At 45.0% G+C, this 16,897-nt stretch overlaps 2 protein-coding genes across 4 annotated transcripts; both read right to left on the reverse strand.

The window, feature by feature from the left end:
• Window positions 1–1,453: 1,453 nt before the first annotated feature.
• me3 (malic enzyme 3, NADP(+)-dependent, mitochondrial) lies at window positions 1,454–11,032 on the reverse strand. Of its 2 annotated transcripts, XM_061792399.1 has the most exons (13): window positions 10,229–11,032; window positions 7,029–7,162; window positions 6,315–6,464; window positions 5,525–5,600; window positions 5,180–5,445; window positions 4,997–5,106; window positions 4,245–4,342; window positions 4,070–4,183; window positions 3,888–3,993; window positions 3,079–3,221; window positions 2,695–2,868; window positions 2,506–2,604; window positions 1,454–2,354 (listed from the first exon to the last, which is right to left on the reverse strand). In XM_061792399.1, the coding sequence occupies exons 1-13, from the start codon at window positions 10,361–10,363 to the stop codon at window positions 2,193–2,195; spliced, it is 1,767 nt and encodes a 588-aa protein (XP_061648383.1). In that variant the 5' UTR covers window positions 10,364–11,032; the 3' UTR covers window positions 1,454–2,192. The 2 variants fall into 2 exon arrangements, with proteins under 2 accessions (XP_061648383.1, XP_061648384.1); XM_061792400.1 differs by lacking the exon at window positions 7,029–7,162 and having other exon boundaries at window positions 10,229–10,367.
• A 205-nt stretch (window positions 11,033–11,237) lies between these two features.
• On the reverse strand, window positions 11,238–16,216 carry ildr1b (immunoglobulin-like domain containing receptor 1b). Of its 2 annotated transcripts, XM_061792401.1 has the most exons (8): window positions 15,928–16,215; window positions 15,109–15,279; window positions 14,565–14,714; window positions 14,372–14,491; window positions 13,311–13,457; window positions 13,061–13,186; window positions 11,814–12,589; window positions 11,238–11,613 (listed from the first exon to the last, which is right to left on the reverse strand). In XM_061792401.1, the coding sequence occupies exons 1-8, from the start codon at window positions 15,977–15,979 to the stop codon at window positions 11,575–11,577; spliced, it is 1,581 nt and encodes a 526-aa protein (XP_061648385.1). In that variant the 5' UTR covers window positions 15,980–16,215; the 3' UTR covers window positions 11,238–11,574. The 2 variants fall into 2 exon arrangements, with proteins under 2 accessions (XP_061648385.1, XP_061648386.1); XM_061792402.1 differs by lacking the exon at window positions 14,372–14,491 and having other exon boundaries at window positions 15,928–16,216.
• Between the last annotated feature and the right edge of the window lie 681 nt (window positions 16,217–16,897).

Here is a 16,897-nt window from a genome sequence, read left to right on the forward strand (position 1 = left end):
AAGCCGGAACACTTGCTGCGACGCGAAGAACTTGTGCAACGCGGCCGGGCGGATCGGCGCCGGCGTCTCCCGGGCGCTCTTTGTCTGAGCGAGCCAGTGGCCGCCTGGCCGTCGGTACGGTCGCTCGGACGACGACTCGATCCTCGCCGTTTCCTCCTCTACTTCCTTTCTGACCTTCTCATCCTCGTGCTCATGCTGACCTTTGACCTGTCTGCTGCAGCATTTTTGTGGATGAAAAGTGTCTCAATAAAGTCTAAAGAATAAAAGTCTTGATTTCGTCTATCTATGGCAGCGACATAGAGTGACAGGCGGAACAAGCGAATGCTTGTCCACTCGGGGGCAGAAGGTCCCAATTGGAACTATGAACCCGAGTGAACACCTGACGCAAAGCATACAAATGCATACGTACACACGTGTCCACTGGCGATTACAAAAATAATATATATATACTGTGATACTCGGTGTAGCCACCAGAGGGAGACAGAAATACGTTTGCCATGACTGACTTGAGCAGCTCGAGTTCAACCAGTTGCACTCCAAAGAAGAGATGAAATATTAAATACATTTTTTTGTAAAGGAAATAAATAATTGAAGTCAATGTAAATAAAAACAGTGTATCAAAAAAGAGAAACCCAACAGGAGTCTTTTTTTTTTAATTCATACTTTTTTTAAATAGGTTATATTTTTTAGGGGAAAATGTTGCATTATTGGAAGAGGAAAGTTGCATTCCTAGAAAAAGTTTTGTATTTTCCTAGTTTAAAGAAAGTCGAACTAATGTTCTTCAGAGAACAGTCTGTTTTAAAGGTTACGTATATTTTTAGATTTCTAATTATAAATACATAAATTATCATATTTTAGATCATTCTTAATCTTATATTGAATGTTATGTATTATTAGTATTAATTGATTACATTATTTATTCATTGCTATCTTAACAAAAGGTAATTTTCTTAAATGAAAACAATCTTTTGAAAAAATGTGTATTAGATTTCTTTGGAATAGGGATGTTTTTAGAATATTAGCTAATTATTTAAAAAAAGTTATATATTATTTAGCCCCAAAGGTAATACAAATTCACATTGTTTTTTGAGGGGAAAAAGAACTTGGGACGGGGCTAGAAAAAACACAATTTTACAAAAATAAATACATTTTTCCCGTCAATTTGTAGCAAAACTTATTTGAATAACATAGCTTTAAAAAAAAAAAAAATACCCAAAATAATTTCCCCCCAAAAAATTACTTGTTTTTAAGCGTTTTTTTCTCTTCATTTTTTGCTATTCATAATGTAAAGCACATTGAAACGCATCTTTGCTTCTACTCGACAGGAACGCTTGCTCAGACAGTAAAACTCACCTCACACGTTTAATTACTCTAAAGGTTAATGTCGCGTACTTTTTTGAAGGCAAGGCAAAACGTGGACGACCCAAGTGCAAGGAAGCGGGGAGGCAAGGCAGAAAGCTAAAAAATGAGCTTTAATTTCAAATCAAAGGCCAACAAGGATCACGGAAAAAGCAAACTCAACAAAGTCCCAAAACTGTTTTCACACAATTATGTAGCACACCTTCAGATAAATTACTGAGACGAACAAGTGTTCTCTGCGCACTGTTAATAACATACAGAATGGCGCCCCTGTAATCATTTTACTTCGACTGAATTTGGCAAAATAATGAATGGCCACAAATAGCGGCCACAGTTGACTCGCAGATTCCTCTGAAAAACTTGTTTTTATCAAAAACACACAAGATGGTCATAAAAAAAACAGCTGTGACTTTGGAACGATTCATTAGAAAGTTTAATGCTCCCTTTTGAAAAAGCCCAAACCGACATGACGTCATCGCACGTTAACACGTCACATCGACACACTCAGTCTGCATACATCGACACGTTTGGCAGGGAGCGTCGCTAGCCTAGCGTGTGACCACCGCTCGGCGCTAAAAAGATTACACTGGGTCGGTCGGTGGGGGGCAGAGGGTTCGCCGGAAGAGGCAAAGACGCGTTGTATTGAAGCGGTCGCGCGGAGGAGTGTGACGTTAAAGCTTATGATACGTTGCCATGGAGACATTCAGCCAGGAGTTGGAGTGCTGTGCAAAACCCTCATACAGGAGCCAAACAAACCCTGACCTAAACTAAAAAGAAAGAAAGAATAATCAAGAAATCAATGGTGTGCCGTATGTAAGGGGGGCGATGGACGGTCACACGTCCTGCACGTTCATGGCCTCCTGCGGCCAAGCGTACGTATCCAGTGTGAACGAGTCGTAGTCCGGGCTGTAGATGTGAGAGAGGACAAACGCCTCTTTGTCCTTCGGCTCCGGGTACAGCGACGCCATGTTGTGCTCGTACGCGTACTTGACGATCTGGACACATTATTAGGCGGTTCCGCAAATGAACGGGACGTATTCGTATGAAGAAATATGATGCGCGATCATAATGACAGTCCCCAAAATGACAATATTCCAATCTATGACGATAGAATACGTATTGACATAAACATATTTCATATCGAACCTTGACAGCGATCTTGAAGGACACCTCTCTGATGGAGTGGAGAGGAGGGTAGAGTCGCCCCTCGGCCAAATGCTCCTCGGTCACCATGTCGGCGATGGCCTGACCAACAAAAAAACACGGTTGATGACGGTCAGCGTGGAAAGCACAACAAGTCGCAGAGAAACGAGGTAATCATCATGAAAGAAGGACCTCTGCAGTGGTGAGGAAGATGTCGTCGGATATGTGGCGAACTCCGCAGGCGATGACGCCCAGCGCCACCCCGGGGAACACGTAGGCGTTGTTTCCCTGGCCGGGGTAGAACCAACGTCCGTCGGCCAGCGTCACCTTGTTGAAAGGACTCCCGCTGGCGAAGATCCCGCGGCCCTGATTGAAAAGACAAACAGCAAAGCTGCAAAAGGTTTCAGTCGGACTTTCCCTCCACAGTCTACAGTCCAGTTGTTCGTCAGTGTTGCTTGTTTGCTTGTGAGCCATACGTCCGAGGTGGCGAGGTTTCCTTCAGTTTCCTGCTGTGCTACTTTGAGGTGGGAAACTGGACGGGAAGCGCGGCGACGGTCGAGTCTGCGGGAGTCGTACCTCGGTGAGAGTGTAACATTGCTCTGCCGTGCACTCGGCCTTGCTGGTGGGGTTGCTCAGGGCGAAGATGATGGGCCGCTCGTTGTAGGACGCCACGTCCAGGATTATCTTCTCGGTGAACGCGCCTCCGATGGCGGCGACTCCTTCACGGCCACGGAAACAACAACGCAGATCAACATTCGCTGCCGGATTTATTTACATTAGGATTTGAAGACGCGTACAGCCTGCCATTTGCAGTTGATCTCTTCTTCCACGACCGTTCCATGAAGGAACGCAGCAGATCAGATCAGACATGCAAATGATTACGTGCATCCTCTAAAATGTTAGTGGGCCTTTTCACCAAATGAAGCAAGCAACGCGGATACAGAGGATCACATTATTTCTTCAAATGGGGGACCTCTGCTCAACTCCACGCCGTTCCGCAATTCATTGCCCCCCCCCCCCCCTCGCTCAAGAAAAATAACCACACTAGCTGGTTGTAATTACCTTTACTTTGACTGACACCCCCCTGTGTCGTGGTAGCGCGGAGAGCATGCGTGGCACCTGTAAAGCTGACCTTTACGGTGGAGTTCAAAGAGAAAGCAAAATATTACCGCTTTGACCCTTCAGTGAAAGATTGAAGGCTGTACTAAAACTGTTTACCAGATTTGTTATCATCAAATGATCGTTGATTTCCAATGAATTTGACATATTTTTGTATTTTTATCCAAAACAACCAAAACAAAACACCTTCTGCCAGGTTTTGCCATCAAATGGACCAAATAAACAAGGTAGGTTCGGTCACATAGCATCTCCCGCTTCCCACTCACCGATGATGGCGCTGGGCTTGATGGCGTGCACAGCCTCCTCCAAGGTCTTCAGGTGCGGGTGCTCGTGGGCAAACTCCTCCTTCTCGTGGTTCAGATGACTTCGCCCCTGAACGAGAAGCGTTTGCGTTGCGCTTTAACGCCAAGCCTGTCGAGACGCGCGCGCGCCCGCGCGCATGCGTTACCTTCACGATGAGACCTTTGGAGTCCACCATCCAGATCCTTTTGGCGGCTTCCTCTCGAGACAAGCCCTCCTTGGCCATGGCCATCATTAGCAGGTGAGCGATGCCCAGAGCGGCCTGACGAGAACAGAAGACAATGTTTTTATTTACTTGACAAAAAAAAAAAAAGAATGCTCACCTCGCCGGCGCCCTGGAAAACAAAGGTGTGGTCCGTCAGTTTGTCCTTGGTGATCTTCAAAGCCGCCAACAGCCCGGCCACCGCAACCGAGGCCGTGCCTATGAGAGAAGATGGATGCTGTTGCAGGACGCATTTTGTACTAAATCCGCCTTTACTGTCGCGATTCTGGACACCATCAAACAGCACGCAACTGTGCCACACACTAGAGGCTGGCATTTTTCCGGGAGTGAATTTCACTATTGATCACGGGATTGAGCGGGACAACGAAGTCACCGGGAGTGAAAACCATGACTGGGTTTTCGCTCACGTCCGCTCCCAATGACTTGAAAGATTGTCATCAAAACGGAGCAGGATTGACTGGGAGTAATCAAGCGATCCGTTCCATGACGTTCATTGACTTTCCAAGTCACGGTCAAAAAAAAAAAATCTCAAAATTTGCGCCATGCACGTCCAAGTGCACATGGACCTGGGCTGTATTTAGAATGGATTTATTTTGATTTGATTTGAGATCACGTGTTTTGAGTTTTGAGCGTGGTCACGCTTGCAACAAATTCAACTCGTATCTCCGGGCAACACGGCTTTTTTTTTCCATTTGATTTCAATAATCCCTGAAGGCTGCATTCCGATAAATCTGTGAGTAAATTGAGATGAGATTATGACTTCCTTATTACTGTATATACTTTTCGCAACATTGTTGTTTGCTGTGTGTCTTGGCTCAATAAAGGTCGGGAAACCCTATGCAGGTAGGCTACCTTGGATGTCGTCGTTGAAGGTACAGTAGCGATTCCTGTATTTGTTGAGGATGCGGAAGGCGTTGCTGTTGGCGAAGTCCTCGAACTGAATCAGGCAGTTCATCCCGTACCTGCAGGGCGACAGGGAGACGCGTCACCGAGGTGAGAGACGACGGCGCGGCCGCCGTTTTCCTACTCGCTCACTTGTCCGTCACGGCCTCCATGAACTCGTCGATGAGCGCGTCGTACTCCTTCCCTCGGATTCGGTTGTGCTTCAGGCCGATGTACAGGGGATCGTCGAGCAGGTTCTGGTTGTCGGTTCCCACGTCCAGCAAGACGGGGAGGCACCGCTGCGGGCGAACTCCGCCGCAGGCCGTGTACAACGCCAGTTTCCCCACGGGAATGCCCATGCCGTAGCCGCCCAGGTCCCCTAGCCCGAGGATACGCTCGCCGTCTGTCACCACGACGGCCTGGGTGCAAATAAGGCCGACAAAAACTTGACTGGCACGGATGGAGGGAAGAGGAAAGGATGGCGGACGAAGGAAGGACCTTTATGTCCTCTTCCGGCCAGGAGTTGAGCAGGGTTGCAATGTGGCCTCTGTCATGGATGGTGATGAAGAGTCCTCTGGGAATGACAATAAAAGCACAGCAACACCATTGCAGAGATCAAAAAGTAGCTTCCAGTGATGATCGATACCACCGATTTCCTTTCGACAATGATTCGACAATTCAAACCCGTATCGCCAACACCGATACTTTGTTCAAATATACCTAATGTGTTTGTAAATCTAAAAAAAAAACAAAAAGGTATTTAGTGTAGTCACTCATTTATCATGCTAGAATTATTTTACTATTTCTGTATATTTTAAAGCTTTATGCACAATACCAATGCAAAATATGCATATGAGTTGCAGGTATTATTTTTGTGCATATAAGGTAGGATACTGACTCGAATGATTCGAGAACATCTGAGTCGTGAGTAGATGCGATGTTTTCAACTAAACGCTTTGTACTGTTAAGTAAACAGCAGCAGAGAACGAAGACATGCACATTTCAAATAGAACAAAGTTTTGACACCTCGGGTTTAGTTGAAAGGCGCCTGGCCTGTTGTAATATTACAACTTTACTCTTGCAACATTACAACACTTTTTTTATTTCAAAAAAAGAAAATTGCATGTCTTTTTGTAAATTTCAGAGTTTGGAGAAAAATGTCACTTGCTTTTCCATTCCCATGCAACTTTTTTCTCCCCAAAAATGTATGACGTCACAATCCTTGATAATGTCACGCAATCCTTAAAAAAAAAAAAAAAAAAAAGAAAGGTGTGTGAATTCATTTTACCGCGGCCTCCTGAAGGCCAGGCCGTACTGCTGGCAGGCCAAGCCCACAGTGGGCGTGTAGACGATGGGCATGAACTCCTCGATGTCCGACGTGAGCACTCGGTAGAAGAGCTTCTCGTTCCTGTCCTGCAGCGTCATCAGCAGGATGTACCTGACACAGACAGAAAGGAGAAGCTGTGGCCATTACCAATCTGTTGTCAGTCTTGTCATTAAAATAAACATGTAACAAATTTCAAAGTACAACCACTTCATTACGGTGCTTAATTTAAAATTCCAAAACTCTCCGTCCCACCTGAAGATGATGATTATGGTAGGATAAATTAATTTACACGAATCCGGTGGCGTCAAAATGTCGTTTTAGTTATAATGAGCTTCTTTAGGCGTGTACTGCGGCTAACGTGTGCTAGCTAGCTAGCCAACACGGATATTTAACGACCCCACCAAAGTTAAATAAATCAATACAAATTGAAACAAAATACATAAACGTCACAATTCTCACTGCTCACTTTTCCCTAAATAACTACATTAGCTTGAATTTAATATCAGAATATGACTTTGATACGTAAATACAGCAAATGTCAGATACTTATACATAGGTACTTTTACTCAAGTATCTATTTCCGATACTTCATAGATTATTTCTCCCAGAAGTGGTTCACAGTCAGAGCACCCAACAGCAGCAGAGGAATCGGAAAAGGAAAAGTTGCGTTCTCACTTGTCCAGAGGATTGACGCGCGTTTCATAGCTCTTCATGACACGGAGCACTTGGACATCCTGGGACAAGAAACAGGGGGGCAGCAGGCCGTGGATGCCCAGCTGCAAGCGCTCCTCCAGGGTGAACGCCATACCCTACGGGGTAAGTGACGCTTTAGTGAGGTGCAGGTGTTATACGAGTCCACTTGAGGTCGCTCTCCACACGAGTGCACGCATTGAAAACTTGGATGTCCTCTGCCTGAGTGACATGGACGTCAACCCATGTTGACAGGCGATTTCATGCCTTAACCATTAGGCACTGTGCTTCACACTGACGCTTCCAGCTGTGTGGGCAGCGCAAAGCATTATGGGATTTAGGCTGGCACAACCCCTTTATGCTTCCCAGAACCTTTGTCGTGTTCTTTTTTTTAAAAAAGAGGGGGGAAGTTGTAGTTTAATTGTAGAAAATCAAGCTGAACGTTGCTCTTTTCTTGGATTCGTTCCCGTCCAGATTATGACAGTGTGCATTAGTTACTTATTTCTACACTGAGTGTCGCGTGAGTCGACTCGAACGTTAGTCCGTGTGGAAAAATGATCGTTGTGAAGCTTCGAGGCAGCGATTTTGCATTATTAGGCTCACATTTGCGTGTTCAAACGCTAGATGTTAGACTTGACATTGGATTCAAATTGTACATTAGACATTCCAGTCTTGAGTTTTGATGATTTTTCCATTATGCTATAACTATCAACGCATGAACATTTTCAGTTTTATCCCAAATATTTTCAAGTATGAAAAATTGTTGTATTTACAGTTTTGTCACTTTGTCCAAGAGTACTTTCGAGCTCTTGGAAATGGAGGTAGTCCGCTTAAAATGTCTAGCATTACCATAGTTTTGTGAAACCCAAATTTAGGCTACAAATCCATACAAGAAGATCCTAAAAACTCCATCTCCTGACTCACGCCTTTCACAGAGAGAAATTGTATAAATGCTGACTTGAGGAGGAACTCGTGTCAAGGAAAAGCAATAAAAGTAGGCGAAGTTAGTCAATGACTTGCTGAGCACATCCAAATTTGAAGTGAGAGACATTTCCTGTTTTATTTCAAGTTGGAAACAACAGCGCCCAAAAACCTGCTGATGACTCATTGTGGATGTTTGGTTTGGATCAGTCAGTCCATCTCTGCAGAGAGAGAGTTTGAGTGTTCTCTGGTTAAATAGGCACTGAATTTATAAACGAAAACATGTATTTATCATAATTGTTAAGACACGGGGGGGGGGGGGGGTCAGTGAATGCATATAAATGCTGTTATCATAGATACTTTGTTTTTGTTGTATACTGAAGACATTTGGGTTTCAGATCAAAAGATGAATGAGACAAAAGTTTTGGGCTGGATGTACTTGATGACATATTTGTTTAGAAATGACCCACCGCCATACATGCCACCTGGTCCGCAGGGCTTTGTGAATGTCATGTGACTGCAGTTACTCCTTCCTGTGACCTTCGTCTTCAAGTTCATAAAACAATCCCCAATAAAGCTTTGTTAAATGTTTACCAGTCGTACTGTACTGGCTAATTTCACCTGTAATGCAGTGCGTCGCAAACTTTGTACGCAAAGGACCACCTCAAAACATATTTAGTTCTCAAAGTACCACAATTATGACCAACATTAAAATTAAGTATCAAGACGGCGATTTTATTTTAAAAAAAAAAAAAAAAATTATTGTAACTCACTGTCACATTAATACAGTTTGAACATGACCATTGCGCTTCGATATATGAAAATATAAAAGTACTTATATCATGAAAGTCAGACGGCTTGGAAAATTACCGCCCCCGCCCCCCAACCAAAAAAAAAAAACACATACGTCATTTGTCTCCTAGGAAAAACAATTTCCTCAAACAGTGGTCTGTCCTTGAGTATGCGCGCACCTCAAATAAACACCTATTTTACCCTATAAGTGAAACAACAAAATAATGTCACTTTTTCGTTATTTTACCTTTACTATGACTTATACCAGCTACGTGTCGCGGTAGACGTCTTTACGGCAAAAAAACACCACCTGCTCGGCAAACGTGGCATCTGTAAAGCTGACATTGGTAACAGAGTTGAAACAGCTGCTGTATAAAAACGTTGCTCAACATTCCAACGCTAACTGCTCCGTTGCCTCTTCACACGGAGGTCAGAGATGCTATATTTATCCGCCTGTATCTTTTTACACGGAACCCGGCGAAGCAAGGTAACGCCTCAACAATGCGCAGTCAGATGACAGATGACAATTGCTTTCACCACAACAACGCGGGAGAAGTCTCAGGTGTCAAACTTCGCGCCCCCTGTCCAGCCATGGCGGAACATCGCCAAGTCAACTTTGTTCCCACATTTCACAGAGAGTGTTATGATATATATTTTTTGGATATATCCATCCATCCATCCAGTTTCTGAGCCGCTTATCCTCACAAGGGTCGGGGTCGCGTTGGAGCCTATCCCAGCTGTCATCGGGCAGGAGGCGGGGTACGCCCTGAACTGGTTGCCAGCCAATCGCAGGGCACATACAAACAAACATTCAATTTAGAGTTGTCAATCAACCTGCCATGCTTGTTTTGGGAATGTGGGAGAAAAGCCACGCAGGCACGGGGAGAACATGCAAACTCCACACAGGGGGGGCCGGGGATTGAACCCGGGTCCTCAGAACTGGGAGGCAGACGCTCTTACCATTATGTATATATATATGTGTGTGTGTATGTATATATATATATATATATATATATATATATATATGTATATGTATATATATATGTATACATGTGTGTTTGTGTGTGTTTGTGTTCCAAAAGAAAATTTGTAAATAGTTGAATTTGCATGTCTAACTTTGGATCTTTTAAATGAGTTTACTTCCCCCAGAAATGAGTAGAGTTACAATATGTCGGTTTTCTAACCTTTATCATAACCTCAATAACCTTTATAATGAATGGCTTACTCAACAGACTTTGCCACCCACCCCCTCCCAAAAAAAAAAAAAAGTCTTCTGCTTCTCTTCCATAAATGTGGGGATGAAATTGCATTAAAATGCCTAAAAGTGTGAAATGCAACTTGTACATCCCAGTTGTACTCGGTGGCGACTAACAAAGTGTCTCCCTGAACGCCGCACTTCGTCTTTTGCATTGCATCGTCCTCCGCGTCTGGCCTCAACGTGTTTTCCATCCCAATATTGACGGTCGTCTCACCTTATTGAGGTGGGGGTTCCTGGTGATGTCGTAGCCGCGCTTCTTGGTGCTCACGCTGCCTTTGCGGCAGACCCTGGCCGCCTGGGGCCAGGGTCTCCACAGACGCAACGCCGCTCTCCCCGTGAGGGAATTCATGCTGCCTGCGCTCGAACGCAACACAGAAACGCCCAAAGTCACTCTGGAGCTGCCCACGGCGGTTTGGGGCCAGAAGCCGACTGCTAGCAATCCGGCTAGGCTCGCCCTCCTCCCAGTCGCCTAACGATGTGACGCCGCAAGTGTCTGTGACTCGTTTCTTCACGAGCGCCTCTAGTCGATCCCAATGTAGGGCGTCTTCCCGGCTTGAGTGGATTTTCGAGGTGGATCTCGTGGAGGCAGCTGATCCCGTATCATTTGACATTGACTCCAGAGATGTTCTCCGGAGAGGAGATAGCGCGTCGTAGTGGACAGAGCGATGAACTGAATTGGGACAAGCTCCCACTTCTTCACTGATCATTACACCCGCAACCTCTTAAAAGTAAATGTTTGTCTAAAGACGGACAAAACAGCATCAGTTACAACCTTACAACCAATGTAAGAGACACGAGAAATTGAATGTGTAGCGGCAACTTGAACCCGTTTACGGCAGCTAGCTACTGCCGACCGACAAATCGTTGCACTTGACTTGTTTACATGATTAATAATCGTTAGTTAGCTGAGGTGACGCCCTGTGATCAAAACACTCAACACAAATTGCTCTCGAATTTTAGCTAATCGTTAGTAAATTGGCGAACTGTTCCAATTTACAGGGATTGGACTCAAGGAACGGGCAATGCTAAACATCTTTGGTTATACTTCCTGATCAGCGCGGGGAACTCCGAGAGGACCAATCAGATTGCAGTACGCCAGTCCCATAGATCTCATAGTCCCGCCTAGAACAATGGCAAATGTTTTTTTGTTTTTTTTTACAATTACAGTTTCTATATACATTTGAACGTGCAGCGCTCACAAATCCAGCTCACAGTGTGAGCAATTCTGTAGCTGAGAGGTTTTATTCAAAACAACAACATTTCACAACGTAACAAAAACATTACAGCAAAACTATACAGTACAGTGGTTTCCTCCGAGGTCCAGTTTTTCTGTCCCATTTACTTTAGCACACTTGTGACGGTTGTCAGTCTATTTATGTTGCTAAAAAAAACAACATACAATGTAATATTTAGATGAACACAAAAACATACAAGAACACACAAATGATTAACTTTGTCTTAAAAAATATTGACTTACACTATTACAATCACAACAACTCAAAACAAGTCCATCCTTGATTGACAAGCAGGAAACGATAGCCTTCTTTTGCAGTTTTTGTATTAGATGACTATGCTGTTGTTGCTACGGGAGCTTCTATCCTACGGAGAGAAGTGAAATAGGTGTGGTTAAATAAAAAGAAATGGAAACATGGTCAAATGGAAACATCCAAAGAAAGTTGATAAAAAGCCACCAGTGGCACCATTATTCATCACCATAAGTTAGGTTAAAGAGAGGCCCACACCCAACGCATGACAGAAAGAGTAAACATAAGAGAAAATGTGTGTTAGTGTTTTCTTACGGAGAGTCGGATGCGGTTATTGGCGTGTCCGCGTTGGCTCTCCACAGAGGAGTAGCTCGGGGGCTTCTCGGGCCAATCCCTCCCTCTCGCCGCCACCGACCTGCCGCTGTCCTCTTCGTCCGAGCTCCAGGAGGCTTTGCGGCGCGGAGGCGAGTAGCTCCTCTCCCTCCGCGTGCTCACGCTCCGCAGCTCCACCATCAGGTCGTCGCGGCTGCGGGTCCGAGGCCCGGACTCGCCGCCGCCACTGTGCTCCCTTCGGCTGCGGGGGTTCCCTCTTCCTCGCCTCCCCTCCCGGTCGGCGTCGTCGCTGTACTCGTGCGGGATCCCCCGTCTCGGAGGAGAATGGTCTCTGTATCTGCTTTGTTGTACATTCCTTCCAGAGGGGTTGGCGCTACCGCTGGACTGGCCGGAGAACCGTAGCAGCCCCCTGTCCAGCGGTCTACCTCGGGGTCCCCTGTGGGAGGAGAAGCTGGGCACGTGCTGGACGATGGGGGGCAGCGTGATCACCCTTCTCTCCGTGCCCCTTACGCCCATCTCATCGAGGGCAGACAGCATGCTGGGGGGCCCGGGTGCGTAGGCCACAACGGCAGGGGGCGGCCGGGGTTGAGCCACTCGCGGGGGCACGTCCAGCCCCCTCACCTGGTTCTCTAGGTAAGCCAACACTTGTGTGTTGTTTTGGAGGCGGTGTGGGGGGGCGGCCTGCTGCGGAAGCATCACGGGGGACAGATGCGCGGGCGCCATGGGAAAGTTTCGTTTGCCAGGGTCCGAGAACGAGCCTGAAAGAAATGTAAGCTGAATTTAAGTCGACACTCAATCGCAAATTCCAAACTTTAACCGGACACAATCAATTTCAAGCAGATTCTTTTTTAAATGTATTAGCAAGCAGGCACTACAAACTATTAGACGCAGAATAGTGTTTTTGATTCGCTGTCAGCAGTTTTGATTTAATCTTTGCTTTGAAGTAACCTCGTTGGATTTTGAAGTGTTTGTAATTCATTCTATTACTGCTATTATCATTGTTATGAGTCAAGAGTTGCTTTGCAATCACCTTACGTTTGCGAGACCACGTAGCGCTTGGTAGAATACCTTTAGTGCCCCCTCAGCACAATACAAATGAATATAATCATCATCATTGTTGTACGAGTCGCCATGCCATTGGCCGGTAGACACATTTCGGTTATTTGTTTTGTCGCACTGTCGTTAAAAAGACAACAGTCGTGATGAATAAAAGATGTTTGCCGACTCACCTGAATACAACATGGGGACGCCGTGGACGGAGTTGTTGGAGCTGATGGGAGCGTAAATGGGCTGGCCGTGCATCCAAGGCGCCACGGCCCTCTTGGCCTCGCGCAGCATCCTGTGTTGCATCACAGCTACGAACGGAGCCGAGAAGCGAGACTCGGTGTCATCATTGGAACGACAAGGCACTCGTCCATTTTGTATAATGATCAACCCCGTCCGAGGTCCGAGGTCCGAGACAGCTGTACGAAAGTGTACCTTTCTCCGGGCAGCAGCATGTCTGAGGACAGCACGGGCAGCGCACGTAGCAGCAGCACTTGTGGGGGCAGCACTGGCAGCAACAGACGCACAAGAGCATGATGAGCAGCAGGGCGCCCAGGATGATTAGCAGCACGGTCAGCCAGTCTGGAACACGTCACAAAATACTCACTTTTAAAAGAAAGAACAAGGATGAGCCACAGCGGCTCTTCGTCCTTTCGCTGCGGCGCTCTGTGCCTGTGGGTAATCAATCGCGAGTAGTTGTTGTCATTTGAGCGCGTTCGATTTGCAAACGTAATTCTAAATGAGATTGTGTTGCTCCTCTGACGTTCAAATAAACCATTTTTATTGTCTGTCGCTCGAAACAGGCGTCACAACCCGCAGATGTGCGACACCTGGCGCCAGGATTTATTCAACTATTCGACCCCCGGTAGGGAAACAACATGCTGAGGTTAGGAGAAACAAATTTACATGAACCAGGTCAAATAATTACTTTCATTGGCTTTTTTTTATTTTTTTTATTTTTTTCCAGACTTTGTTAAGTGAAATAGTCCTCTTTATTCAAGTTGACAGCTGACCGTATGCTCCAAATGCGATAAAATGACGACGGACCCCAGAAGCAGACGGCGTTTTTGCTCTGCTGCAGGCGTTTGGCTTTAATTTCATAAATATGAGGACTCAGACAGACATTGAAAATTGCATTTGAAAGTAAGCTCCAACCAAGCGTATTTTTCTGTTCAAATGTTTTTGTTGGGTGCAGAAATGAAATGTGTTCTCTAGGTGAGTTCATTATATAGTTGTTAAAGGTTAAAAACAATAATATATGCAGTGTTGTCCTCACTTTAGATGTCAAAAGGGTTGTGTGCGTTTTGTTTTTCCTTCTCTTTTCCCTGTAGGAGATGGTCCCAATGGCTCTTTCACTATTTAAGGTCGCTGACCCCTGATCTCGAACGTTTTGTGACAAAGTGTATCGCAATATAGTAAGAATAACCGGTTATTAGCAAATAGCACGGATTGGCACTGGCAAGAAATAAACTCAAACTCAAAGTGAGGAGGCTTACGATACACGATGAGTTTAACTTCTCGATCCGAGTCACCCGATGTGTCGCCGGCGGCGTCGATGGTGCAGAAATACACGCCGTTATCCCACCACATCACCTCAGTGATGGCCAAGTCAGCCTCTGCGATGCACAACATTCTATCATTTTAAGGCCTAATAATGCAACCATTATTTAGTTTCATGTACAACCTTACTGTTTTGAATGGTAATTTTGCGGTTCCGGTAATCGACGCCCAGCATGGGCTCATTGAGGCCTCGCTTTTGGACCACGGTGCGGACTGTGCGCTGGCGGTCCGGGCAGTCGTTGGACGGGTCCTGACCCAGCTGCAGGGCGGCCTGGTAGCCTTCACAGACAAACGGTGGTTATACGGGTGCGCACGCAAGCAGATGAACACAATCACACTGGAGATCTTGCGACGTAATACATTTCAGATCAGCAAATTAACAGTATAAACAAACCTGTTTCTTTCGAGTGTCATACGCATACAGTAGTCTCTCCTTGGGCAAGCCTAGAGTTTTTTTTTTGGTTTTTTTTTTTACACTTGTATGGCAGCAAAAATGTTAAAAAGTCAAATAAAATAAAAATAAAAATAAAAAAAGATTTGATGTTGATTATGTGAAAAATTCTTCCTAATACAAACATATTGGGACGTTGACCAGGGGATTGCATTCAATCTGAGTTGTTTCATCGGATTCAGGCTTCGTGCCCGTGGACAACGACACGATGGCAGGACTCACTTGTGGAGTAGTACTCCAGGATGGGGTCTTTACAGAAGGATTTGAATCTCCAGGTCACCAGCACATCCTGCGGGTTCGCAGAAGTGGAGAAGTCGCAGCGAAGGATCACAGACGCAAACAACATGGTGCTTCTTTCCGACTCCGGAACGATCACCTGGATGCACAGCATCTCTAAATGGACACAGAAGATTTAAAAATAATAATCAAAGAAAAACACTCAGGTCCTTGGGTCTGCATGTTCACTTTGAGACTGTACTCCTCAATGCTGGATCGCTACAAATGTCAATGAACAAGGTTATTACACCTTTTCATTAGCAGCAATAACAGTTGTCAGTCATCGAGGCATCAAGGGCAGAGGAGAACTGAGGGCAGCGTGGAGAAAAAGTCTAACTAATGATTTTTGACAGACTATTTCAATTACATTTTTTTTTTTTTACAGTAATCCTGTGATTTCTGATCAAATGCACCACATACGGTGTTTTAAAGCAGATTGCATACTGTTAAAAAAAAAAAAAAAAAAAAAGTTCAGTCCCTTCATGTAAACAAGCATTAAGAACCAGTTCCTATATGCAAAATAGACATATATAGATTTATGCAATATACGGGCAATTTAACAACAGACAGTAAATAACATTAGCCACATGAAAGTGTTTTAATCGATATGGAGGTGACGTGACGCAACGGACTCGCCCTAGTTGCAGCTGTTTATAATTAACTTTTCGCCCTGCATTCACGGCAGTCAAAAGAAAAAAACATAAAGGCAAAACAAGTGAAGAAGAAGAAGAAAACAAATATCGCTCAAAGACATTAAAACCTCACCTGTTGGAAGGTAAACCAGCAGCAGCGTCATCGCGGGTATCAAATTTCCCATCACCTCTTTCTTCTTTCTTTCGACGCCGTCTATTCCCTTGACGTTCCCAAATCCACCAAAGATCCCGCTACGTGGGCTATAAGGGACGTGTAAGCGCTTTCCCACATAGCAGAGCGAGTTTGTGGGTTTTTTTAAACTCAGTAAAACAATTCCGAGTATCTTGCACCGTGTGACAGAAGTGGCGACAACAAACACGTCAAATTCCCGCAGGTGCACAAACTGCACATGAGGCGGGCGGATGGTCACCCCCCCTCCCCCTCCCCCACCCGAGGTGACGTCACCGGCCCCGCCCCACTCGGGAAAAGTGCAAGACGGAAGTAAAATTACTTGGAATAGAATTTATAAATCAGTACTTAGTAATATCCTGTGTGGGACAAAAGTAGGAATACATTTTCAAAATGATTGTAATTTTTTTTTTTTTTAGTAAATAATAATTTGCGTAAACAAAGTCAAGTGGATTCTAAAGCAGTGTTGGGCAGATGCTGAAGGAATTCGTGCAGAAAGGAAGTTTTGGGCCAAGACAGAAAGCAAGGAAGGAAAAAGCAGGTCTGAGGATTGATATATAAGGCTAGAATGTCTTCTATATGAAAAAGTCTAAGCTAATAGTTCAGGAAGCATTATCAGGGCGAGTTCAAAGTTCACATTTGGTGCTTCATTTTGAAAAGCTGGAACCCATTTTTTTGTCTCACTGTTTGCTTTTCTTATCGAGGACAATGACCCCAGCAGGGTTTTTTCACACAAAAATGCTGCAGGATGAAAAGCTTTACGTGACAATATACAAAAAAATTAGTGTGTATGCATCAAATATATAAAAGATATAGGCGAGCACGGTGATCTAGTGATTGGTACATCGGAATATAATTTTTCCATGTGCGATTGTGGGAGTAAATAGTTATTTGCCCTGCGATTGGATGACGA

Source organism: Phyllopteryx taeniolatus, chromosome 12, assembly GCF_024500385.1.
Source record: "Phyllopteryx taeniolatus isolate TA_2022b chromosome 12, UOR_Ptae_1.2, whole genome shotgun sequence".
Classification (NCBI taxonomy): domain Eukaryota; kingdom Metazoa; phylum Chordata; class Actinopteri; order Syngnathiformes; family Syngnathidae; genus Phyllopteryx; species Phyllopteryx taeniolatus.

Bases quoted from the DNA above. Each gene is read 5' to 3' on its own strand.
- me3 (XM_061792399.1), bottom strand. From the start codon at position 10,363: ATGAATTCCCTCACGGGGAGAGCGGCGTTGCGTCTGTGGAGACCCTGG. The intron at 5,107-5,179 runs GTGAGCGAGTAG...GTCGCCCTGCAG, and splicing joins ATGGAGGCCGTGACGGACAA to GTACGGGATGAACTGCCTGA. The intron at 2,605-2,694 runs GTCCTTCTTTCA...TTTGTTGGTCAG, and splicing joins TCTTCCTCACCACTGCAGAG to GCCATCGCCGACATGGTGAC.
- ildr1b (XM_061792401.1), bottom strand. From the start codon at position 15,979: ATGGGAAATTTGATACCCGCGATGACGCTGCTGCTGGTTTACCTTCCA. The intron at 15,280-15,927 runs GTGAGGTTTTAA...GTGTCCATTTAG, and splicing joins GCTGGTTTACCTTCCAACAG to AGATGCTGTGCATCCAGGTG. The intron at 13,187-13,310 runs GTACACTTTCGT...CTCCGTTCGTAG, and splicing joins ATGCTGCTGCCCGGAGAAAG to CTGTGATGCAACACAGGATG.